The following is a 21263-nucleotide window of genomic DNA, read 5'->3' as shown; positions in this document are numbered from 1 at the left end:
TGTTTGCGTGCAGAGGGAATAACAGGAAGGTGGACGTGTGTTGAAGGAGCAGCATGTGGCTCAGGAGACACCAGCTGAGCCTCCGGTTCATGCATTAACTGACTGGGAGCAGCTCAGGCTGCTCCAGGAAGGAATGGATTTCCTTTAGAGCATTTTTAAAATGCGGACGATTGTTTGGGTTAGGTGTTGGCCTCCAGACCCGTGCTTGCCAGCAGGCTCTGCTCGTCCCCGTGCTCTGCAGAGGCTGGTGGCCTCACAGTGGCAGCTTTGCAGGTCCCAGGCTGCTTGCCCCGTGCCAGCACAGCCCCTGCATCCCCAGCCTGAGCGAGGTGACATCCCCCACAGCCAGGACTCGGCGAGGGATGGGAGCCTGTGGGGTGTGTTTGGAGGAGAGTCTGGATTTGGTTTCCCAGCTCTTCCCAAAGCTGATGGAGAAAAACACAGCTCTGGGTGACAGCCCCCAGCGGGGGCAGGGACGAGGGTGGCAGAGCTCAAACAGGGTCTGGCCAAACTCTTGAAGCACAAATGACCGTGACGCCGGTCTGTCCGTGTCTGGCTGTTGCTCCTATTTCTGTGACCTGCCTGTCCCCTTCCTGCCCTGTTTGGCTGCAGAAGGGAGGATGCTCTCACAGAGCATCTTCTCCGAAGTGCTGCCATCTTGAGCAGCCGTTTGGCACTGTGCCTGCTTATCAATTTTTCCCCTGAATTCCAACCCTCCCCCCCCTCCTTTTACCTTCTCAGCTGTAATGCTAAATTTAGCCTTCCTTCTGCCACAACATAATTACACAATTTGCTGCCTTATGTAATCCAGAAGTGCTGCTGGAAAGGGGTTTTGGGTTGTTGCTGCTGTGGGATGTAAATACAAACCGTTATTGCTATCTGATCCTTTATCTCGGTGTGAAAACTTCTGAATAGTGTGTTGATGCGTTTTGTGTTACAGATACTGTAGGAAGCACGAGCCAGAGTCTCTTCCAGTAGAAACTGGTGTTCGGCATTGGCTTTGCTGGTGCCGCTGATAGGCAGGAGTTGAAAATCTCATTCTCTGTGAAAGTGGGCGTTTATTGGAGCTTCTGGGGTTCAACAGGTTTCGTAAATAGGGGGGCTCGGGAGCTGGGCTTTCAGCTCACTTACCACAAATCCCTGAGGAAATTGGAAGCTGACTTATTTCTCGGCTGTGTTTTTTCCCAGCTCTCTCCTGTGGAGTTCCCAGAGCCCCGAAGAACGGCGTTGTCTTCGGCAAGGAGTACACGGTGGGCACCAAAGCCATGTACCACTGCAACCAGGGCTTCCAGCTGCAGCCCGGGGGGGAGCCCAGCACCGAGTGCCTGCAGGCCGGGCAGTGGAGCAACGGCAACCAGCCCCCCCAGTGCGTGGGTGAGTGTTTGCAGCCCACGGGGGACTGTGGAAATCCCTTCAGTCGTGTCTGCCAGCTCCAGCGTGCCCAGCTTTGCCTCCCAGGTGCCGTATTTAGGACACCAGCTTTCCTAATCCTGCATAATTGTGATTGTCCCCCTGTACTCGGCACTGGTGAGGCCTCACCTTGAGTACTGTGTCCAGTTTTGGGCCCCCTACCATAAAAAAGACATTGAGGTGCTGGAGCGGGTCCAGAGAAGGGCGACAAAGATGGTGAGGGGTCTGGAGAATAAGTCTTATGAGGAGAGGCTGAGGGAACTGGGGTTCTTCAGCCTGGAGAAGAGGAGGCTGAGGGGAGACCTTATTGCTCTCTACAACTCCCTGAAAGGAGGGTGTAGAGAGGTGGGGGTCGGTCTCTTCTCTCAAGTCCCAGGCGACAGGACAAGAGGAAATGGCCTCAAGTTACACCAGGGGAGGTTCAGGCTGGATATTAGGAAAAATTTTTTCACTGAAAGGGTTCTCAGCCCTTGGAATGGGCTGCCCAGGGAGGTGGTGGAGGCACCATCCCTGGAGGTGTTCAAAAGCCGGGTTGATGTAGTGCTGGGAGGTCTGGTTTAGTGATGATGCTCCTTGTTTGTTGTGTGGGTGTCTATTTTTGTCAGTTAGGTTGACGGTTGGACAAGATGATCTTTAAGGTCCTTTCCAACCTAGAAGATTCTGTGATTCTGTGATAATTTGGGTCCGGTCCCCCCTCCCATGGTGTCTCACTTTCCCACCCATAAAATAGAGACGCTAATACTGGCCCCTCATAAAAAACCAGCATGTTTTCTGAAATGCCCTGAAGTTAATAGGGAGTTCAACACCTATTAATGTCTTTCTGTCTCATTTCTTTCCCCTGACTCGCCACACCTGGTTTTCAGCTGTCGCCTGCCCCGATATCAACAGCATCACGGTGGAGCACGGCCGCTGGCGACTCACCTACGAGATCCAGTACCACTACAACGCCCAGCTGATGCTCATCTGCGACCCCGGCTACTACTACACGGGCCAGCGGGTCATCAGGTGCCAAGCCAACGGGACGTGGAGCATCGGCGAGCCCATGCCCACCTGTAAAAGTAAGAGCAGTGAAGGTCAGGAGCGGGGCCGGGGCAAACGGGTCTGATCCAAGGGAGTTTGAAGCAGGGAGAGGTCACCTGCTGCTCCCATTCTGGCTTTAATCTAAACCATTCTGCAAGAACTCCAGCACATGAGCTCATCTGTTTCTCTCGGGTCCCAGCAGTTTGGCTGTCACTGGTGCCAGATGCTCTGAAGTTTGCTTTTAAGAAAGAAAATAAAAAACTCTGATTTAAAACCTAACCTCTTCCAATTTTATGCAAACGCCAAGTTTATGAGGGTAACGGTGTCACCTGTAAATCAAAAAACACTCTTGGCAAACAAGCGGCTCGCTCTGTCATCCTGACATGATTGCTGTGCTTTGGATCTTTTCTTTTGTCAAAGGTGGAGGGGTTTTTTTCTCTCTAAGTGCAGACAGAGGCAGCAAAAAACTCTCCTACAGAATGGCAGCTTTCACTTCCCTCCTGCCTCCCTTTGTTTCTCGAGATGCAACTGCCGACTCCGGTGACAGATGTAGTTTTCCCCCTGCTAGTTCTCCAGCCAGATCCGGGAGCGCAAGCCTGACCTCGTTTTATTTCTTCAGCGTTATTGCCACCTAAATTCAAGTGACAGGATCTTGGCAATGCACTAAGGTCAGAAGCACCCAGCGTGAGGCTCTTGATTTCTTGCTGAGTGCAAAAGCTCCGGAGGCTTTGCAGATCTTTAAGGTAGAGAAAAGAAAAGAAAAGAGCTGAGGTTTGTGGCTGGGAGCTGCCTTCCCGGGGGCTCCTGGCCGGGCTCCAGCAGTGCCCTGCTGCAAACCAGCTCTCAACTGGGCATCCTCCATGGGGCTAGCCCCACATCAGCTCTGTCCTGGAAGTCCTGGTGTCAGGAGCATCTGGGTGTCACTTTCTAATTGGAAATCTGGTGCCATTTTATGGCTTTTCTGGAAGTCGGGCTTCCTGGCTGTGTCCAGCAAAGAGTTAATAATAAAAAATATTATTGTGTTAAAAATGGGAAAACACAGCAAGTGTGAAAAACTTCTATAGTTTCTTCCTAGTCAGTCTTGTCTTTAGTATGTCCCTCGCGCCCTGAAGCATAAATATTAATAGCACCTATATTTGTCACCTCATGTAAAACGACTCTGAATCGCCTTTATTAGCCAGTTAATAATTCTTTCCTCCTCATTTCTGACTTCACTGAGAACTTTGTGGTGGTGAACGTCACCGAGCACGTTTCTTTAAAAACCCTGCACTCCCTGCCTGGTCCCACTCACTGTCCTTTGGGGTCTCTTTTAGTTATCTCCTGCGGGGACCTGCCGACTCCCCCCAACGGGAACAAGATCGGGACGTTGACCAGCTACGGGGCCACTGCCATCTTCTCCTGCAACACGGGCTACACGCTGGTGGGGTCCCGCGTGCGGGAGTGCATGGCCAACGGGCTCTGGAGTGGAGCAGAAGTCAGGTGTCTGGGTAGGTGTGGAGGGTCCGGCCTGTCCTGTGGTGAAGAAGGGCTGAGAGAGAGTTGGGGTTGTTCAGCCCGGAGAAGAGAAGGCTCTGGGGAGATCTTATAATGGTCTTCCAGTCCCTAAAGGGGCTCCAGGAGAGATGGGGAGGGACTCTGGATCAGGGAGTTTAGCGATAGGTCCGAGAGATGGGGAGGGACTCTGAATCAGGGAGTGGAGTGATAGGTCCAGGTGTAACAGTTTTAAACTGAAAGAGGGGAGATTGAGATGAGATCTCAGGAAGAACTTCTTTGGTGTGAGGGTGGTGAGAGCCTGGCCCAGGTTGCCCAGAGAAGCTGTGGCTGCCCCATCCCTGGAGGGGTTCAAGGCCAGGTTGGAGGGGGCTTGGAGCAACCTGGGCTGGTGGGAGGGAGTGGATGATCTTTAAGGTCCCTTCCAACTCTAACCATTCTGTGATGTCCTGATGGCATTTCAGGAGGAAAGAGGAACTTTAGGTGCTGATTCAAGAAGGAACCCGAGCGAGGACTCGGTGTGACTGAAGCGGTAGGGGTTTAACTAGATATAAAAAGGAAGCAGGCTTTGATTCCTGACTGCTCCGTAGATGTGAGGTGTTTTGAGATTGGAGAGCTTTAAAAATGATCTGTTGTTTTTACTACTGCCCTGATTTTATTTATGGCTGCTGAGTCCCAAATTCAGGTCCATCAGGGAGCCGGGGGGGTGCGCGGTGACCTCAGGAGGAGCCGGCACGGGCTCTGGGTGATTCTGCCCCTCTCCCCCCACTGCAGCAGGACACTGCGGCGTCCCCAGCCCCATCGTCAACGGGCAGATCAACGGGGAGAACTACAACTACCGCGGCAGCGTGGTCTATCAGTGCAACCCCGGGTTCCGCCTCATCGGGATGTCGGTGCGGATCTGCCAGCAGGACCACCGCTGGTCTGGGAAGACGCCTGTCTGTGTGCGTAAGTATGTGGTGGGATTCCTTTAGCCCCGGTGAGGGCCAGAGGACAAGGGCACCCGTAAAGACCGTTGTTCAGTTGGCATTGCCCGTGTTGCACCCTCACGGTGCGTGCGCTGCACGAGCGTCCCCGGGGTTCACACAAGAGAGAGCTGCGGGGTGGCAGGGGCAGCACCGCTGTGATTTTTGGCTGCTTTGCTGCTCCCCTCTGCCTTCTAAATTCCAGCCTTCTGTTGTGTTTTTCATATGCTGAATTTTGAGCAACCTGGTTCAGCAGAAGGTGTCCCTGCCCGTGGCAGGGGCTTGGAACAAGATGATCTTTAAGGTCCCTTCCAACCCGAACCATTCTGTGATTCTGTAAGTTTCCATCCTTCTTCTCCTCTAATCCACATTCACAAGTCACCTTGTACAACCTGCTCATTTATCTTTCCCGTAAATGAGCTAATTAAGTAAGTCTCTAGAGCTCTAAGGTGTTAATAAGTTTAAGCATCTTCTTATCAATGGACAATGTATTTCATATCGTGATTCTCCAGTTGTTTGCTTCCAGTCTCTCTTGTCCAGTTCAGAGCTTTCTGTGCTGAGACACAATAATAGCAGCAAGGTAGGAAGGAGGGAATGACTTATAAATCAATGAATATGTGGATTCCAGCCTAAAAATAAGAAACAGGCTTAAGTGTTCAAGGTTAGTGGAGACTCCAAAACTTGGAGGATGTCTGGGATTTTGCATGAGTTTTTTAGGAGAAGAATTATTGGAACTGTCTGTTGGCGTTGGCTGTCTGTGGGTCCCTAGATAGGTTTGAATTACCCTCCTCTCCATCTGAGGAGAAAGTCTTAATTCACTTTTACCTGCCAAGTGTAGACATACTAACCTTGGATCGGGAATCATATTGGTGCAGGTCCTCCTGCTCTCAGCCAGATTTATGGAAATGCAGGATTTTCTAAACATCCATTTTGTGGCTCATGTCGTTTCTTTCGGGAGGATCCAAACCCATTAGAACAAAACAACTGAACATTGCTTGTACCTGCCTTCTGACCAGTACAGCACTGGTTCCTGCCCAGCGCCCTTCTTTGGCTCTGCTTCGTGCTGGGATCCTGGAGCCCACCAGGCTTTTGTGTGAGGTGTGTGAGGTGTCTCACGTGCAGAAGTTGGCCTTGGAAGTTATTACACCACGTTAGGCCTTATGGTTATCATAAATTTGATGTTGTTAAAGCAGAGCACTGGTGGGCTCTGGAATTAGATGCCTTGAGGCTTTATTGCTTCTGAAGCAGCTCAGGGCACCGTGTGTGTTAGCACATTATAATTTCCTATTGTCCTGATATTTTTCTCTTTAAACCTGCAGCAGTTGCTTCCTCTGTGTGAACGGGTCTTTTTGATCCATGCCAACTGCAGGGAGCCTTTTTTTTTTTTTTCTGGGACAGAATCCATCACCTGTTTCAAAACATGTATAATCGTATTCAGAAGCACCTCAGAGAACCTGACATCTGCTTCCTGCAGCACTGAAAGGCTATCTTGCTTCATATTTTTTAGACCTGTACCTGTCACCAGCTTGCATAAGGAATAAATTCCCATCCCTGCGGTACGGTCCAGCCCTGGCAGTCAAACCTGTTATGGATCTTTTGTGGGAATTTCATCTTCCCCTCCAGCTTCTGGCTTTGGCAGCCGTACAGCCAAACTGCTGGACTTTTGCTGATGGACCATTACCCTGTTTCAACGTGACAATAATCAATATTGCTTTGTCCTCGGCTGTCAGATGGTGCCACGTTTCTTAAGCAGCCCAAAATCTCTGCACGGCGTGTCCTGGCCCTTCTTTTGCACAGTGGGAACTCGCTGCTGGGCTCCAAGCAAAGGTCTCCAGGCGTCCCTGGCAGGAGGGGCTGTGTCCTCCCTGTGTCACCCCCCTCTGCCGAGGGGCCACCAGAGAGACCCGGTCAAAAGTGCTTTGAATTTCAGGATTGTGTGTGCTCGTTGCTCCTCCTGCCGTTGCCTCAGACCAGGACCCTTTGGCCCAACCTAAAATCAGCCACAGGAACAAGAACGACACAAAAATCCTTATTTCGGGGATATAGAAATAAAGGTTTTCCCCTGAAGTTTTTTCCAAACTTAAAGCAGGAAGATTGAAGCTTTCTAGGCCATATGGTAGAAACCTGATTTTTCTCCTGTTCTTCCCTCTTTTTTAACTATCCCTCCGGGTGTAGCTTCGTGCTGCAGTGAGCACACACCTGGCTTGGGAGAGGGAGGAAAACATCAGGTTTTGCGACTGTGTGCGTGATGCCCGGGGTAACGGAAGGCAATAGATTAATAGCAGTAGCTGGGATTTTTGAAGAGGAGCTCTGGGGATTTATGGTGTAAGTCAGTAGGATGCTGGCACTCAGCTGCTTAGAGAGCGGTTCAGAGAATTTCTTATGCTGGTAAAATGAGCAAAGGTACCACGCTCTCAATTTGATTCAGTATTTCAACAGAGCTGGCCACAAATCTTGGATGTCAGTGTTGGTTTCAGGGTTGATTCGGGGCTTTTTTTTTTATAGTCTCCTTCCTTGGGAGCTTTTTCCAATGGATAATCCCCTGTTTTTCCAAGCGAAAAAGTAACATCTCCCATTTCTAATTGTAGCCATCACTTGCGGCCACCCTGGCAACCCTGCCAATGGCTTGACCCAAGGCAGCCAGTTCAATCTGAACGACGTGGCCAAGTTTGTCTGCAACACCGGGTACCGCCTGGAAGGAGCATCCCAGTCCCAGTGCTTGGCCAACGGCCAGTGGAGCAGCACCCTGCCCTCCTGCCGCAGTGAGTCCCCTGCCTTACCCCACTCTGGGCACAGCAGATTTGTCTGTGCCTTCCTCCTTGGTTACTCTGTGTTCCTAAAATCCAGCTCGACGCTCTCATAAAGTCACGTAAACCCAAATCTCATGGTCCCTCAGGGAGGCACAAGTGGTGGTTGAACACCAAGGGCTGGGTAAAGCTCATGCAACAAACCTGGTTTGCCCTTGGGCTTCACTCAAAGCTGTTAATGGTCCCTGCCCAGCCCTGCATCCTCCAGAGCATCGAAATATGTGTTGTAAGTGGGGAGGACACAAGAAAATATCAGGCCAGACCCTTGGCAGAGGTCGTGCTGGTGCCCCTGGACCAGTTTACTGCCAGCAAACGCTGCAGCCTTTGTGCAGAGCCCCAAGTTCACTTATCAAATTCCCTCCCCTCCCTGCACCCCCTTCCTCTGTGCTCCCTTAGTCCGGCATCTCTGTCGATACCGTTGCTGTGTTGGTCAAGAAATGGGTTATTCTCCACTGGCCAATGTCCTTGGTTTGGGCTGGTTTGGGGCCAGCGAGCGAGGTTCTGCTGCGAGAGCCTGCAGGATTGCCTCTGCTCTCTCTTTTTTCCTTTTAATAAGGATTTTTTTCTATTTCTGCCAAAAAAATCTTTACAAAAATAAAAAAAAACTTAAATTGTGGAATATGTGATTTGCAATTTGCCCACCTTTTTCTGCTCATTCCCTTTTAATAAGGATTTTTTTCTATTTCTGCTCAAAGAATCTTTACAAAATAAAAAAAACTTAAATTGTGGAATATATGATTTGCAATTTGCCCACCTTTTCCTGCTTGTTTTTGGAGAATCCTTTGTTCTTTGTTACACCCTTTGTTTTGTTTTGTTTTTTTGTTGTTGTTTGTTTGCAGTTGTAAACTGTACTGACCCCGGGCACCTGGAAAACAGCATCCGTCAAGTGCAGCCGAGTGGTCCTCACAGATTCAGCTTTGGAACAACTGTCTCATATCAGTGCAGCCATGGATATTATTTACTGGGTACCCATGTCCTTACCTGTCAGGGGGATGGCACTTGGGACCGTGCCCTCCCACAGTGTCTTTGTAAGTTCTTCAGAATAATAACCCATCCAACCACGGGTTTTCATCCCACGTAGCTCTCTGTTGCTCAGCTGAATGGTCACTGAATGTTAAAAGTCTGGATCCAAAGCCCTTTGTAATCCGTGGGAATCATTCCATCCGCTTCACTGGGCTCTGGATCCTGCCCACAGAAGGAAAATACCTGGTCTGAGGGAAGAAATCCTTTTAGACAGAGATGGTTTCCCTCTGCAGAGGAAGGCAGCTCCCACTGGGTTTTACTGGTTCCGTGCAGCTCCAGAAAAAAAGTATTGCAGGTGGAGAAGGGCAGCAGAACTTCTGCAACCCAGATCGTGAGAGAAGGAGCGTGTAATTAGCCTGAGGGAGGAGAGAGAGGATTTAGCCCCACTCAGACGTGGCTGAGATTTCATCCCCCCACTCATCCCCGCGGCTTCGGGGGAGGGAAATGACAGTGTGATGGGGAAAAAAATGCAGCCTTTATTGTGGTGCCAGGCAGGTGCTAAAGAGGATTGGCTTCCTGGCCCTTACTCTTAGTTTTTCCCCCTTTCTTACAGTATCCTGGCCCTTGATGCCGTTGTGGTTTGCAGGGAGGATTGGGAGGTCCTGGGTGATGCTTTGGCTTCAGGAGTGTTTCCACCGTGGAGACAGACCCCAGGTGCTCAGGGGGTCTCGTGCTGGAGTAGCAATGTCCTGTCCAGGAGATCTCCAGGCATTGTATGAAGGATGGCAGTGGTGTCCCCCCTGTCTTACGCTGGGGAAACCAAGGTCCAGCCTGTGTCTGGAGCTGATGTAGGGCTGCAGAGGCAGGAGCAGACCAACCCCCAGCACAGGTAGTGTGTGCTTTTGGAGACTAAAGCTCCTGCCATCTCCTGGTACCTGCCCTAACGAGTCACTGAAGCAGTCAGAAATGGAGCTCCTTAAGTTCAAATCAGCTGAGCTGTTCCAAAGCCGGGAATGTTTCTTCTTTTTCTTGTATTTATCCTTTGACACCTAGTCATGAAAAGTAGTTTTTGGCACTTTTTCCTTTCCTTTTGTTAGCAGCATGTCACCTTTTCACATTTGCAGCCCCTGCCCTGGCCGTGGGGAATTGACAAGTGATAACGGCGTGTTACTGCAGCCGCAGGGGCTCCGGGGGAGTGGGCACCTTTTAAAACTTGGGAGCTTAATATTTCAGGCTCCCTCAGCCCACGGCTTCCCTGCTAAATGAAAGGGATCTCCTACCTTAAAGTGTGGAGTGTCCATTGGCTTGGAGGATTCATGTGCATTCTCAAAACTTTGGAAACTCGGGTCAGTTTTACAGCTGGTTCTCTGGATTCATGGGCTTAATAGTTCAAAGGGAAAAAAAAAAAGAGATTTTTGCATGTTTTTGTTTTCTGTGTCTTGAACTTAAGATGTGCTCAGTGCTGAAGCCCATACCCCTTTAAAGTGTTTATAGCTGGGTACCTAAAATCACTGGGTGCTTCCTAAACCGTCAGTTAAGAACGCTGATGCCAGACAAGTTTGGGTTGGGAATGTTGTCTCCTGCCTGTTTCTGAGGAGAGGGGAAAACAGAGCTGATCCCTTCCAGGGCTGGGGGAGCGAGTCCTGTAAGTGAAGTACACAGGAGCAGAGCCCAATGCATCAGAAGAAACAGTCTTCCCACAGCGTACATAAATCCTTTAAAAACCTCAATACCGCACAGGTTTTAAGCGTAGCTGGGTCTGCCGGAGTATCTGTTATTAAATTGTTAGTTACAGTGTGAGTTTAAGTATTAGCTATCAAACCCATTTCCTCGCGAAGCGTCCTTGGTTTTAGTCACAGCTCTGCACCAGTATATTTCAACGCCCACGTGCCCAAACATATGCGTGCTCTCCTTTTTATTGAAACATACATCATGTTTTCTACCTAATGCCAGTATTGGTATTTTTAGACTGGAGCAGAGGGAGAGGAGATATCAGTTACGGGCGCTTTCCTTCAGAAAGCGAGCGGTGCGTGGTCTTTCCGCTGAGCATCCTCATCCAGACCTGTCTAATAGCCCCTGGATCTGTCAGTGTATTTGTCAGCAGCCTCCCCGGCTCCGCTCTGATCGCTGAGCCAAAGTAAACCTATTAATTATTGTTAGTGGTGGTTTTTTACCGGGGATGGTCGAGCGAGCGCTGCTCAGAGTCTGCCGCGGTGATTTGCTCAGGGGGGACACGGCATCGATTGCAGCTCGGTGTCACCGGAGGGGTCGGGGGGGGTGAGGGTGTGCCTGGAAATATTCGTGTTTCTCAGCCTGGAGAAGAGGAGGCTCCGGGGAAACCTTATAGCGGCCTTTCAATATCTGAAGGGTGCCTATAGAAGAGCTGGGGAGGGACTCTTTGCCAGGAAGGGTAATGATAGGACAAGGGGAAACGGTTTTAAATTGGAAGAAAAAAGATTCAGATTAGATATCAGAAAGAAATTTTTTACTATGAGGGTGGTGAGACACTGGAACAGGTTGCCCAGGGAAGTTGTGGATGCCCCATCCCTGGAGGGGTTCAAGGCCAGGCTGGATGTGGCCTTGAGCAACCTGCTCGAGTGGGAGGTGTCCCTGCCCATGGCAGGGGGGGTTGGAACTAGATGATCTTTGAGGTCCCTTCCAACCCAAACCATTCCATGATTCTATAAGGGATGAGTTTTCCAAGGAACCTGCAAAATGCCTGTCTGTGTCAGGACTAGGCATTGATGCACAAACCCTTGGTGGTTCCTATAGGACCAGCTCATCTTCCCTGGAAGGAGAGGGATGGAAGGTCTGCTGTGCCACACCGTGGCACGAGCCACCGGGCATTTGGTGGCCTCTGGGGCAGAGGAGTGGGTTTAAGCTGCCGAGGTCCCGTGCAGTGACCTCAAAGACACAACCTTGCTGTGTACCTGCTGCATCTGCCTTGGGGTGAGCATCTCGTGGCTGAAGCTGTGGCATCTCTCTCTTTACAGTGGTCTCTTGTGGCCACCCCGGGTCCCCGCCCCACGCGCAGATCTCGGGTGACAAGTACACGGTGGGCTCCGTGGTGCGGTACAGCTGCCTCGGGAAGAGGACTCTGATGGGCAACTCCACTCGCATGTGCCAGCTGGACGGGCGCTGGAGCGGGTCCCTGCCCCACTGCTCAGGTGAGGGGGGGCTTTGGGGAGAGGGGGTGGGGGTGCTCCCATCCTCTGCCACCCCTTCCCACCCTGCCGGGGGGCAGCCCGACGTGCCTCGCTGCGCTGGAGGAATACACGTGCCGCAGAGGGAGATTGGGGGAGACTCTGAAAATCGCTGCCTCTCGGCTCCCTCCCTGGTCTCCTGCAACTCGGGTGATAAGAGCTGGCAGAGAGTAAAGCTCTGGGCTCGTAAGACGAGAAATAAATCACTGCAGCAAATGTTTGTGGTAGGAGGTGTGCTGCAGCCTGCTGCTTTCCAGTGTTCTCCGTGCAGAGTCGGTGCAGGATGAACGTGGCTGAGGCAAAATCAGGTCCTCGCATCCTGTCTGACCCTCTGTCTCGTGCATTCCAGTGAAAGAAGCCCAGGTGGCCCTTTTCCAGGGTCTAACATCTGCTGTTATGGCACCAGAGCAGTCTCAGGTCTGCACAAGGCAAGTGGAAGCTGGTACGATGAGTTTCCACATCATCAGCATCACCACTGAGAGCAGTTTGGCAGCAGACGTCCATCCCCGCTCCCGTGCCAGAGTGGGAAAGGTCTTGCACGGAAAACATCTTGATAAGCAAAAAAAGTCCCTGCTGTGGTCACTTGGGTCAAAATCAAGGGGGATGTGCTGAGATGTGCTTGCCAAGCCCTCCTGAAATGGGGTGCTGGGATCTCAGCTGGTGGCCTCCAGGGGAAGGGCGGGCGATGGGTGACTGGTGGGATGCTGGGCAAAGCCCTCCCCGCACCATCCCCTCACTTGTCCCTTGGAGAGCACAGAGACAGCCAAAATAAGAACTTAGTTGGAGCAAAGCATTTGGGACAAGTGTTAATTTTTAATTATGCCACTTAGATTTAGCAGCTCCACTTGACCAAGTTTAACCTCTGCTTTGGAAGGGAAAAAGAAACCGGGCAGAGCCATCCTGGTATTCAGGAGCTGTATCTGCAGAGTTCTTCATCTGTAGCTGCTCGGAAGGGTTTTCTGCTCTAATTCGTGCCTTTTCCCCATGTGGTTTTCACTGTCTCTCCTGTCATCTTTGCGGGTGGATTTTTGGAAGCGTTCGGCGTCGCTCTGACTGGTTCCTGCTGACATCTGGTGTCTGTGGTTTTTCGGAATGATTTTGCAGAGGCAGCTGCAGACCAAGGCTGATGGGGTTTGACAGACCCTCCCTGGTTTGGGGCCAGCAGAACGCCCAGTACCTCTTGTGATTTCCACACGGGGGGTTGGGGAAAAGCTCCTCTTTTACACCAAAATTGGATGGTGTAGTTACAAAAGCATTGAAGAGTGAAGCCTTTGATCACATTCCTCTGCTTTAACAGTAGCAAGAGCACAAAAATCTAGCCCAGAGCCTCGTTCCCCCAGTGCCTCCCCCAAACATGTCCTTGCTGGAGCCTGGGGCGGGATCCAGCAGAGGTCCATGTCTTCTCTGGCTCTTGCCCAGGGGAGGTTCTCCAAGGCCCCTTTCCCAGGGGCAGAACACAGCTCAGATCATCTCCTGCCCAAGGGTCTCCACGGTGCGCAGAACATCCCTACGGTGTGACAGCACTTTTGGCAAGATGAAACAAAAGACTTATATCAAAGTCATTGCATGAAAGAAAATGCTGAACCTGGAGCGTTCTCCCCCTTCTCTTTACAAGCAAGTACATTCCCCAGATGATGAACATGCTCCTTATGTTTTATATTACACCTGAGAGTGCAAAGGCTGTACCTGCAGCAAAGCACAGAAGGCCCAGGAACTTCATTTCTAGCTGCAGGAGTGGAAGAGTCTTTCCTGGCCTGGGGGGGTGTTGTGTTGACACAGATCATTAGCAGAGAAAGCCAAGAAGGCAGCCCACACGGTGTGAGGAAGGAGGTGGCCATTTCTCCATCCCTGGAGGGGTTCAAGGCCAGGTTGGAGGGGGCTTGGAGCAACCTGGGCTGGTGGGAGGTGTCCCTGCCCAGGGCAGGGGGTGGCACTGGGGCTGGATGGTCTTTAAGGTCCCTTCCACCCTGAACCATGCTGTGACTTGCTCACCCTGCTGATGCTGTGCTCTCTTCTTGACAGGAGGCAGCCAGGGGGTGTGTGGTGACCCCGGGATCCCCTCTCACGGCATCGGGCTGGGGGATGACTTCGCCGTGGGCAGCGTGGTGCGGTTCAGCTGCGAGCCCGGGTACCTGCTCCGGGGTTCCTCCGAGAGGACCTGCCAGGCCAACGGCTCCTGGAGCGGCACCCAGCCGGAGTGTGAAGGTACTTCTCCAGCCCTGCATCCTCTCCTGCATCACACCGAGCCCGCTGAGGGTGTCCCCAGAGTTACCGTGACAAGGACAGCCACCCAGCCAGCCCGTCCCCTCCACCTTAGCTGCCAGGGACCATCTGGTGGGGTGAAAAGAACTGCTCCTGTTCAGCATCTCCTCCAAATGGGCTGTGTGTGTCAAGGAGCCTCAGTTCTCCTCTTTCCAAACATCTGCAGGTCACATCTCCCAGGAGGGTTTTCCGGGGCTAGAGGATGAGTATGGCTGTGTTGTGTGCCCAGCTCTGCTCCGCCCTGCAGGGCTGGGGGTGTAAAGGGGTTCAGGTTGTTCAGGTTGGTGCCAACATCAGGACAGAGGTTTAGAGCTTTGGGGAACGGGTCTTCACACCCAGCGATCTCCTGGGGCTGTCACTCACAGGCTCCTCGCAAGAATCCTGGGGGTGGATCTCCCTCGGGCTGCAGCCCACGGCCAAGCAGATGATCAGAAATGCCCCGTTTGTGTGAGATCTGAGGGTCCGGTGCCACCGATTACATGCACTGTTGCTTTGGTGAGGAAATTCAGCAGAATGAGAAATGTCAATAGCTTCAAACCTCCGTTAAAGCTGGAACTGGCACATGCAAGAGTCATTTACATTAAGCAGAAACACAGAATGCTAATTATAATCCAGTAAGCATATTTTTGTATTTGAAAACCCCAAACCCCTTATTTTTCCATTTGAAGGAATCAAGTAAGACCCTATAATCCAATCTAATAAACCCCCGGCCGGATTCTCGGAGCTGTGCTGCTCACTGCTTCTGTTTTATACAAGTGTTTAAAAATCAATTGGGGAAGGAACAAAAGCCAAAGCGAGGCAGGATACCAAACACAAGGAGACCTGGGCAAGTGCTTCTCTCCAGCTGATTTCAAAGCCAAAAGCTCGGAGTTTGTAAATTAATTGGAAATTTATTCCAAATTGATGGAGCTCTTGATTGAAAAGACACTGAATCATGTTATTAATACACTGGGGTCTCAGGGCGTTTTTTCATTCTCTATTTTTTCCTTTCGGTGGAAGGCTCTGTTCATTAATCTCAGGATAAATAACCCATCAGGTTCCGGAGGCACCAAAATACGGATCCCTGGCAGATTTTTTTTTCATACTTTATGAATAATAATAACATTATCCCTATAATGTAGTCATTTAATGTTAAGTGCTGACTGGCCAATATAGGGAAGTAATTTACAGTGATGAGCAGTGTGTCTCTGTCATTTGTATTCACGGCGCCTTGCGAGCGCTACAAGGTGTTCCTGGGACTGCTCTTCTTTCTGGAACAGGTATTTACAGGTGAGGGGAGGGGAGAGATTAATTCAGGGATTGAATTCAGGGCAAGTGAGGATGAGGGCTGGGTGCCCAGGTGGTGCCAGGGAGGAAGGGACATCTCTGCTGGCGTGGGGAGCTCCAGCTCAGCCCCTCCACGGGGCCTTCACTCGGACTCACCCGCTTGTTCGCTGCTCTCAGCCACCAAAAATTGAGCAAAATCAAGCCTGATGGGGCTTCACAGGTCACCAGCGCTCGCCTGCCCAGGGAATTCAGTGCAGATTGCTCTCCAGATGAGCAGAGGGTCTGGGTCCCTTCGGCAGGAGATGAGGGACACGCTGCTGCTGTGGTTTACTCCGGCAGGAGGTTTTCCCTGGTGTGTGGGTGGTCAGAGGGCAGCAGAGCCCAAAAGAGGGACCGATGGCCATAAGGATTAGGTCAGAGGATGGGAAGATGTGGGGGATGCTGTATTCACACACCACCCGAGCGTGGTCAGACGTGGACCATCATCAACCCTCAGCTTTGCTGAAGAGTGGGGCTTGTGGCTCCTTCCAGAATTTTGCCTTTTCTTGGTGCTGCCTGAAGGAAAGGCCCCAAAATGAGCCCCTCTCGTGGGGTTCAGGGAGGGATTTGCTGTGCAGGGCTGCAGGAGCCTGAAGTGTAGGATAATTAACAGCACCTGCCCCTGGCCCTGCTCCAGCCAATAACACTTTGGCCAGTGGTGGTCCCTGGGGAGAAACTTGCTCGGTTTAAAGGTGGTTGGGTTTGAGATTCTTAGGGAGACATGAGTGAGTATGATTAGGGGACTTAGAGGGTCTTTAGGATTTATACCCTCTTCAAAAAACAGTTTTCTTTTGGGGCCTCATCTATTTTACATCTCCCACTGCAGCCAGGGGGAATTATTTACCCGCTTACTGCTCACTTGCATGATTAGCTCCTATTTATATTTAAATTATGGGTTTAAAAGTTCAAACCTTTCATCCTTACATTTATGGCTTCTTTTATATCTAGCCTAGTACAGGTCACAGCTGATGCACGCTGTGATTAAACCATTTCCCTGAGTCTCCTTGTACTCGCAGAAGTCACATTTTTGGGTCATCTGCGTGTGTTTGGCCACACGCATGGGTGGAGGGGGCTGGGCAGGAGAGAACAGCTGATGTATGGGCAGGCGGTGAAATGGTAATTTAGAGCTTTTTTCCCGAGTTGATAGCATCTGACTTTTATCCCAGCATCTCTGGGAAGTGACACCGTGTGTCACGGAGATGGTGGCTGCGTGAGGAATGTGTAAGGAGCGCGCACCTCGGCTGGCTCCGGTGCCACGCAGAGCTCCTGCGCACGCAGCCCCGGACGGTGATTAGTCTCCTCCTGTCACACAGCGATGGCTCCAACGAGCTCAGGTGTTAACAGCCTGTCACCAAACCGAGCAGTGAGGCAGAAGAAAACTCCTCTCCCCGCCTCGGCGGCCTCTGCTCGTCCTTCTCCTGCTGGGGCCTGACGTTGCGTTGCCCCGAGGAGAGCCTGGCTGGGGACAGTCCCGGGGCAGGGACGGGCCACCTCATGTAGGCACAGGCCGATCTCCTGCCGAGATCGTGGCACGTTCCTGGGGGTGGTGGGAGCAGGAGTTTCCTTGCCAAAGAGCTGGGAGCACGCGGTTTAAACTTTTCCTTGATTCCTGTGATTTTCTTTTATGTCCTGTAATCTCAGAGTAAATGAGGGCTGGATGCAATTATTGCAGGTGCTTATTTTGTCGTGACAGGGTTTCGTGCGCCACCGTTCACTGCGATGCCCTTTTATTGCCGTGGTGCTGAGGCACTTCAGACATAAAACTTGGGCGCTGACAAACCTATAATTGTATTCCCTCACTGTTCTGCCTCCTCTGGAAGCAGAACTGGATCTAACTGGGCAGTGAGCAGTGGGGGAGCCTTTGAAGGCTGTGAAGTTGTCGGCTTCCCGGAGGCGAAGCGAGGTGCTCGGGTCCAGGCTCCCAAAATCCTGGGAGATGGAGGGACTCCAGGCTTGGCACCACTTGCTTTATGAAGCTGTAGGAGCAGATGTGAGACTGAGAGCTGGGATGATGCCTCTGGACACAAGTTCTTCCATCAGCCCGGAGGAGGCAGGAGGAGGGCGCTCCCAGCCCTGGCCGTGCTGGTGAACTCTGGGATCCCCCGGGAGAGGGGCTGGTGATTTGGGGACCGACTGGCTGCAGGGACAGAGATCTTTCAGTCCCCAGCCAGGGATGGTTGGTTGGGACGTGGTGCCTGGTGCCTGGCAAGGAGCAGCCCTCACTTGAGCTGGGGAGTGGGCTCTTTGGACCCTGGTGGGTTGATGCAACTGATTTTCCAGGGAAGAGCCTGTTCTGCCTGAGCTGATCCAGGGGCTTTGCAGCTAATCTGACTTCTATTGAGAACAGTCAATTGCAGGGTAAAAGCTTTGGGTTTAGGGTTGGGCGGGGGGTCGTTTTTGTTTCGTTTTGTTTTTTAACTTTGCCGTTTTGCTTTCCAGTTATATCCTGTGGAAACCCAGGCACCCCCAGCAACGCGAGGGTTATATTTAACGACGGCTTGATTTTCTCCAGCTCCATTATCTATCAGTGCCGGGAGGGCTATTACTCCACGGGAGTGCTGAGCAGGCACTGCACGGTCAACGGGACCTGGACCGGGACCAGTCCGGAGTGTACAGGTGAGCGCCGGGATGGATTCCTGGAAGAAGAGATGAACGATGGTGCCAGGCTCTGGGGACGGGTTGTCAGGGCATGTTGGTTGCTTGCTGTGGACGTGCACACACGTGTGTCACGCTGAGAAACTCGGCTAAACTGTCTGGTGGCAGCAGCAGCCGCTCAGCCTGCAGTCCCCGCGAGCATCTAATGGAAAACTCTTGCTTTGGGGTTGTTTTTTTTCCGGTTGGATGAAGGGAGCTCTGTAATGACTTTCACGAGTAGATGTCAGCCACCCTGGAGGGGTTCTCCAGGGCTGTGAGCGTTCCTGCCTGCTGCTGTGTGGGCAGAGCTCCTGCCCCAAAGCCCTGGATGAAGATGTTGGGTTTCCCCACGGCTCCCACCTGCGGTGCCCACGGCAGGAGCGGGGATGACAGTGGCCTTACATAAAGAGACAGTAACTGGGGTAAAGAGAGGAGGGGCTGCCATGGCCAGACTGTCTTTCGCCCAGCCCGCAACTGACCCAGGCTTTCTGTAATGTCTAATGCGTGTGAATACTTCCTCTTGCAAGGTCTTAATATGCCATTAAGATCTCTGCTCACTCCACTGAGGAGCAGCAGAGCTTTCTCCTGGTGCCATAGCCCAGCCTGCTCCACAGCTGGCACCGTGCTCCGCATCCTCTGTGCTATGAATGCCCCCCTCTCCACCATGAGAGGGTTACATCCCACGTTGGAAAATACTCAGGACCATCAGGTCTCTAGTTACTGCAGCTCCAGAAGTGTGAGACAAGGGGTGGTCAGCCAGAAATGCTTCTTTTTTTTTTTTTTCTTTGGCAGTGATCAACTGTGGTGACCCAGGTGTGCCAGCCAACGGCGTTAGGCTGGGCAGTGATTTTACCTACAATAAGACAGTGGTGTTCCAGTGCACACCTGGGTACATGATGGAGTCAGACAGGGCATCTGCTCTAACCTGCACGAAGGACCGAACCTGGAATGGCACCAAACCTGTCTGCAAGGGTAAGAGCGGTTGCTGTGAGAACTGGAGGATGGAAGTTTTACAGGCCCCAGACCTTTTGTGACTTGTGATGGGTGATGGGTGATGGGCAGCAACTATTGCCTCGTCCCTGGAGCCCACCTGGGACTTTCTCAGCCCCATCAGCCAATCTGTCCCCCCTAAGTTTATGGCACTTAGGCAATTTTATCAACACAGCGCGATCACCTTGCTGTCTTTAGGTCTATCAGTCGTCACAATATGCCTGGGAGGGAGGCAGCTGCTATTATCCTTGAAGTAGAGAAGGAAAAGTGAAGCACGGAGAAGGAAGTGACTTACTCTTCACAAAGAACTCAGATCAAACTCGAATGAAATAGTGTGTTTTGCAAGCACACCCTTTTTGGCATCATCTAGAATCTGAAAAATGTTTCTGCCAACTCCTTTCATTATTTCTCGGTTCTGAGATTGCCTCTGTAGTTCAGAGATAGGAAAGGGAAATAATAGAGCAGTTGCAGGACAGGCTGGATCTCTTCTGCAAGTGTTTTACTCGCCCACCAAGTGTAGATAAGGCTGGAGGCAGCATCTGTGTACCTCTTTAGCAACCTGGAAAATTCACCTGTCATGAATCTGATATAAATGCAGACCACACAGAGACTTCCAAATATACTCCAGTTCCTTTAGAGGCTGTAAACAGCAATTCTTACCCTCCTCTTTCATTCTCTCCACTGAGCTAATGTTGCAGGAATAATAAAGAAAGTGGCCTGAGTCTGATTTGGCGGCCGGGCTGATTTGCATGAGCTTAGCATCTTTCCCAGCGCTCCCCTGAGCTGAAAAGCAAAGCGCTGCAAAAATGTCATATTAAAATACTCTAGAGCAGATGAAATACAGACTAGTTGTTGATTCAACTGCTAATCTGAAACTCAGCCAGGTTGTCCAAAATGTATGAATCTTTCAGGGAATCTTAGATGAGTTTTCTAAGTCAGGCTGGATCCTTACCTTCGGCTGGAAATGAGCACCGACTCAGAAATCTGACTTGGAGATTTGGGATTTCGTTAACTCTGATCTTCAAAGTAAAATCCTGAGGTTTACAACTGCACACACAGCTGGAAAAGTTAGTACAGCCCCCTGCTAGGCCAGTCCCAGGAGGTGCTCTGTGAGAGGAGATTCTAACTTTGATCCTACATGAATTTGCTTGTTAATGGAAATAACTGCGCTGAGGAGTCGAGAGAACCGAGTGTGCTTTTGTTCTTCGTTCCAGCGATCGTCTGTAAATCCCCCCAGGCCATCCCCAACGGGAAGGTGGTGGGCTCGGACTTCAGCTGGGGCTCCAGTGTGAGCTACGCCTGCCTGGAGGGCTACCAGCTCTCCCTGCCCGCCGTGCTGACCTGCGAGGGCAACGGCACCTGGAGCGGCGAAATCCCCCAGTGCTTCCGTGAGTAGGCGGCCATCCACGAGTTCACATGGGAGTTGGGTGGAGGACTAGGATGGAAACCCAGTTTTTTGATGCTCTGTCTCCAACGTTTGTCTCCGTGTGGCTCATTTGTAGCATCAGCTCTGCCTTATCGTGAAGCTGGGGATGGAGCATTCTCAGCAGGTGGGAAGTTAAATATCTGGTCACTACATTTTCTACCTCAAGGGAAGTCTTGCATTCACTGGAGCTGGTGGGAGATTTTCAGGCCAGGAGAAAAGGCTGATGATGCTTAGAGTGCCTGAAGCCAAAAGTCTGAATGTTCTCCCTGCTTCCGACAGCAGCCAAATTGCAGGTGGTCTTGATTTGCCATCTCTAACGAGGAGGCAGCAGTGGCCGTGGGGATGCAGTCAGTCCCTCCACCTCGAAACGGAGATGTGAGGTCACGTTTGCAAATGTCTGAAGATCTTGCATACTCCGGCAGGAGGTTTTCCCTGGTGTGTGGGTGGTCAGAGGGCAGCAGAGCCCAAAAGAGGGACCGATGGCCATAAGGATTAGGTCAGAGGATGGGAAGATGTGGGGGATGCTGTATTCACACACCACCCGAGCGTGGTCAGACGTGGACCATCATCAACCCTCAGCTTTGCTGAAGAGTGGGGCTTGTGGCTCCTTCCAGAATTTTGCCTTTTCTTGGTGCTGCCTGAAGGAAAGGCCCCAAAATGAGCCCCTCTCGTGGGGTTCAGGGAGGGATTTGCTGTGCAGGGCTGCAGGAGCCTGAAGTGTAGGATAATTAACAGCACCTGCCCCTGGCCCTGCTCCAGCCAATAACACTTTGGCCAGTGGTGGTCC

The 21263-nt window shown here is 51.6% G+C and overlaps 1 protein-coding gene across 5 annotated transcripts in view; it reads left to right on the top strand.

The window, feature by feature from the left end:
* Positions 1-20480, top strand: part of LOC106890635 (CUB and sushi domain-containing protein 2-like) — a 291319-nt gene extending 270839 nt beyond the window's left edge. For all 5 annotated transcript variants that reach the window (XM_014946585.1, XM_014946584.1, XM_014946583.1 and 2 more), the window contains 11 exons: positions 1189-1374; positions 2274-2468; positions 3744-3917; positions 4696-4869; positions 7475-7648; positions 8533-8721; positions 11650-11823; positions 13882-14064; positions 17866-18042; positions 18853-19032; positions 20265-20480. In XM_014946585.1, the coding sequence (XP_014802071.1) occupies positions 1189-1374; positions 2274-2468; positions 3744-3917; positions 4696-4869; positions 7475-7648; positions 8533-8721; positions 11650-11823; positions 13882-14064; positions 17866-18042; positions 18853-19032; positions 20265-20446 (1988 nt within the window). In that variant the 3' untranslated portion in view covers positions 20447-20480. The remainder of the gene's footprint in view (positions 1-1188; positions 1375-2273; positions 2469-3743; positions 3918-4695; positions 4870-7474; positions 7649-8532; positions 8722-11649; positions 11824-13881; positions 14065-17865; positions 18043-18852; positions 19033-20264) is intronic.
* Positions 20481-21263: the final 783 nt, after the last annotated feature.

This window comes from Calidris pugnax, unplaced genomic scaffold (assembly GCF_001431845.1).
Source record: "Calidris pugnax isolate Ruff unplaced genomic scaffold, ASM143184v1 scaffold113, whole genome shotgun sequence".
Lineage (NCBI taxonomy): Eukaryota > Metazoa > Chordata > Aves > Charadriiformes > Scolopacidae > Calidris > Calidris pugnax.
This window is presented reverse-complemented; position numbering and strand designations above follow the sequence as displayed.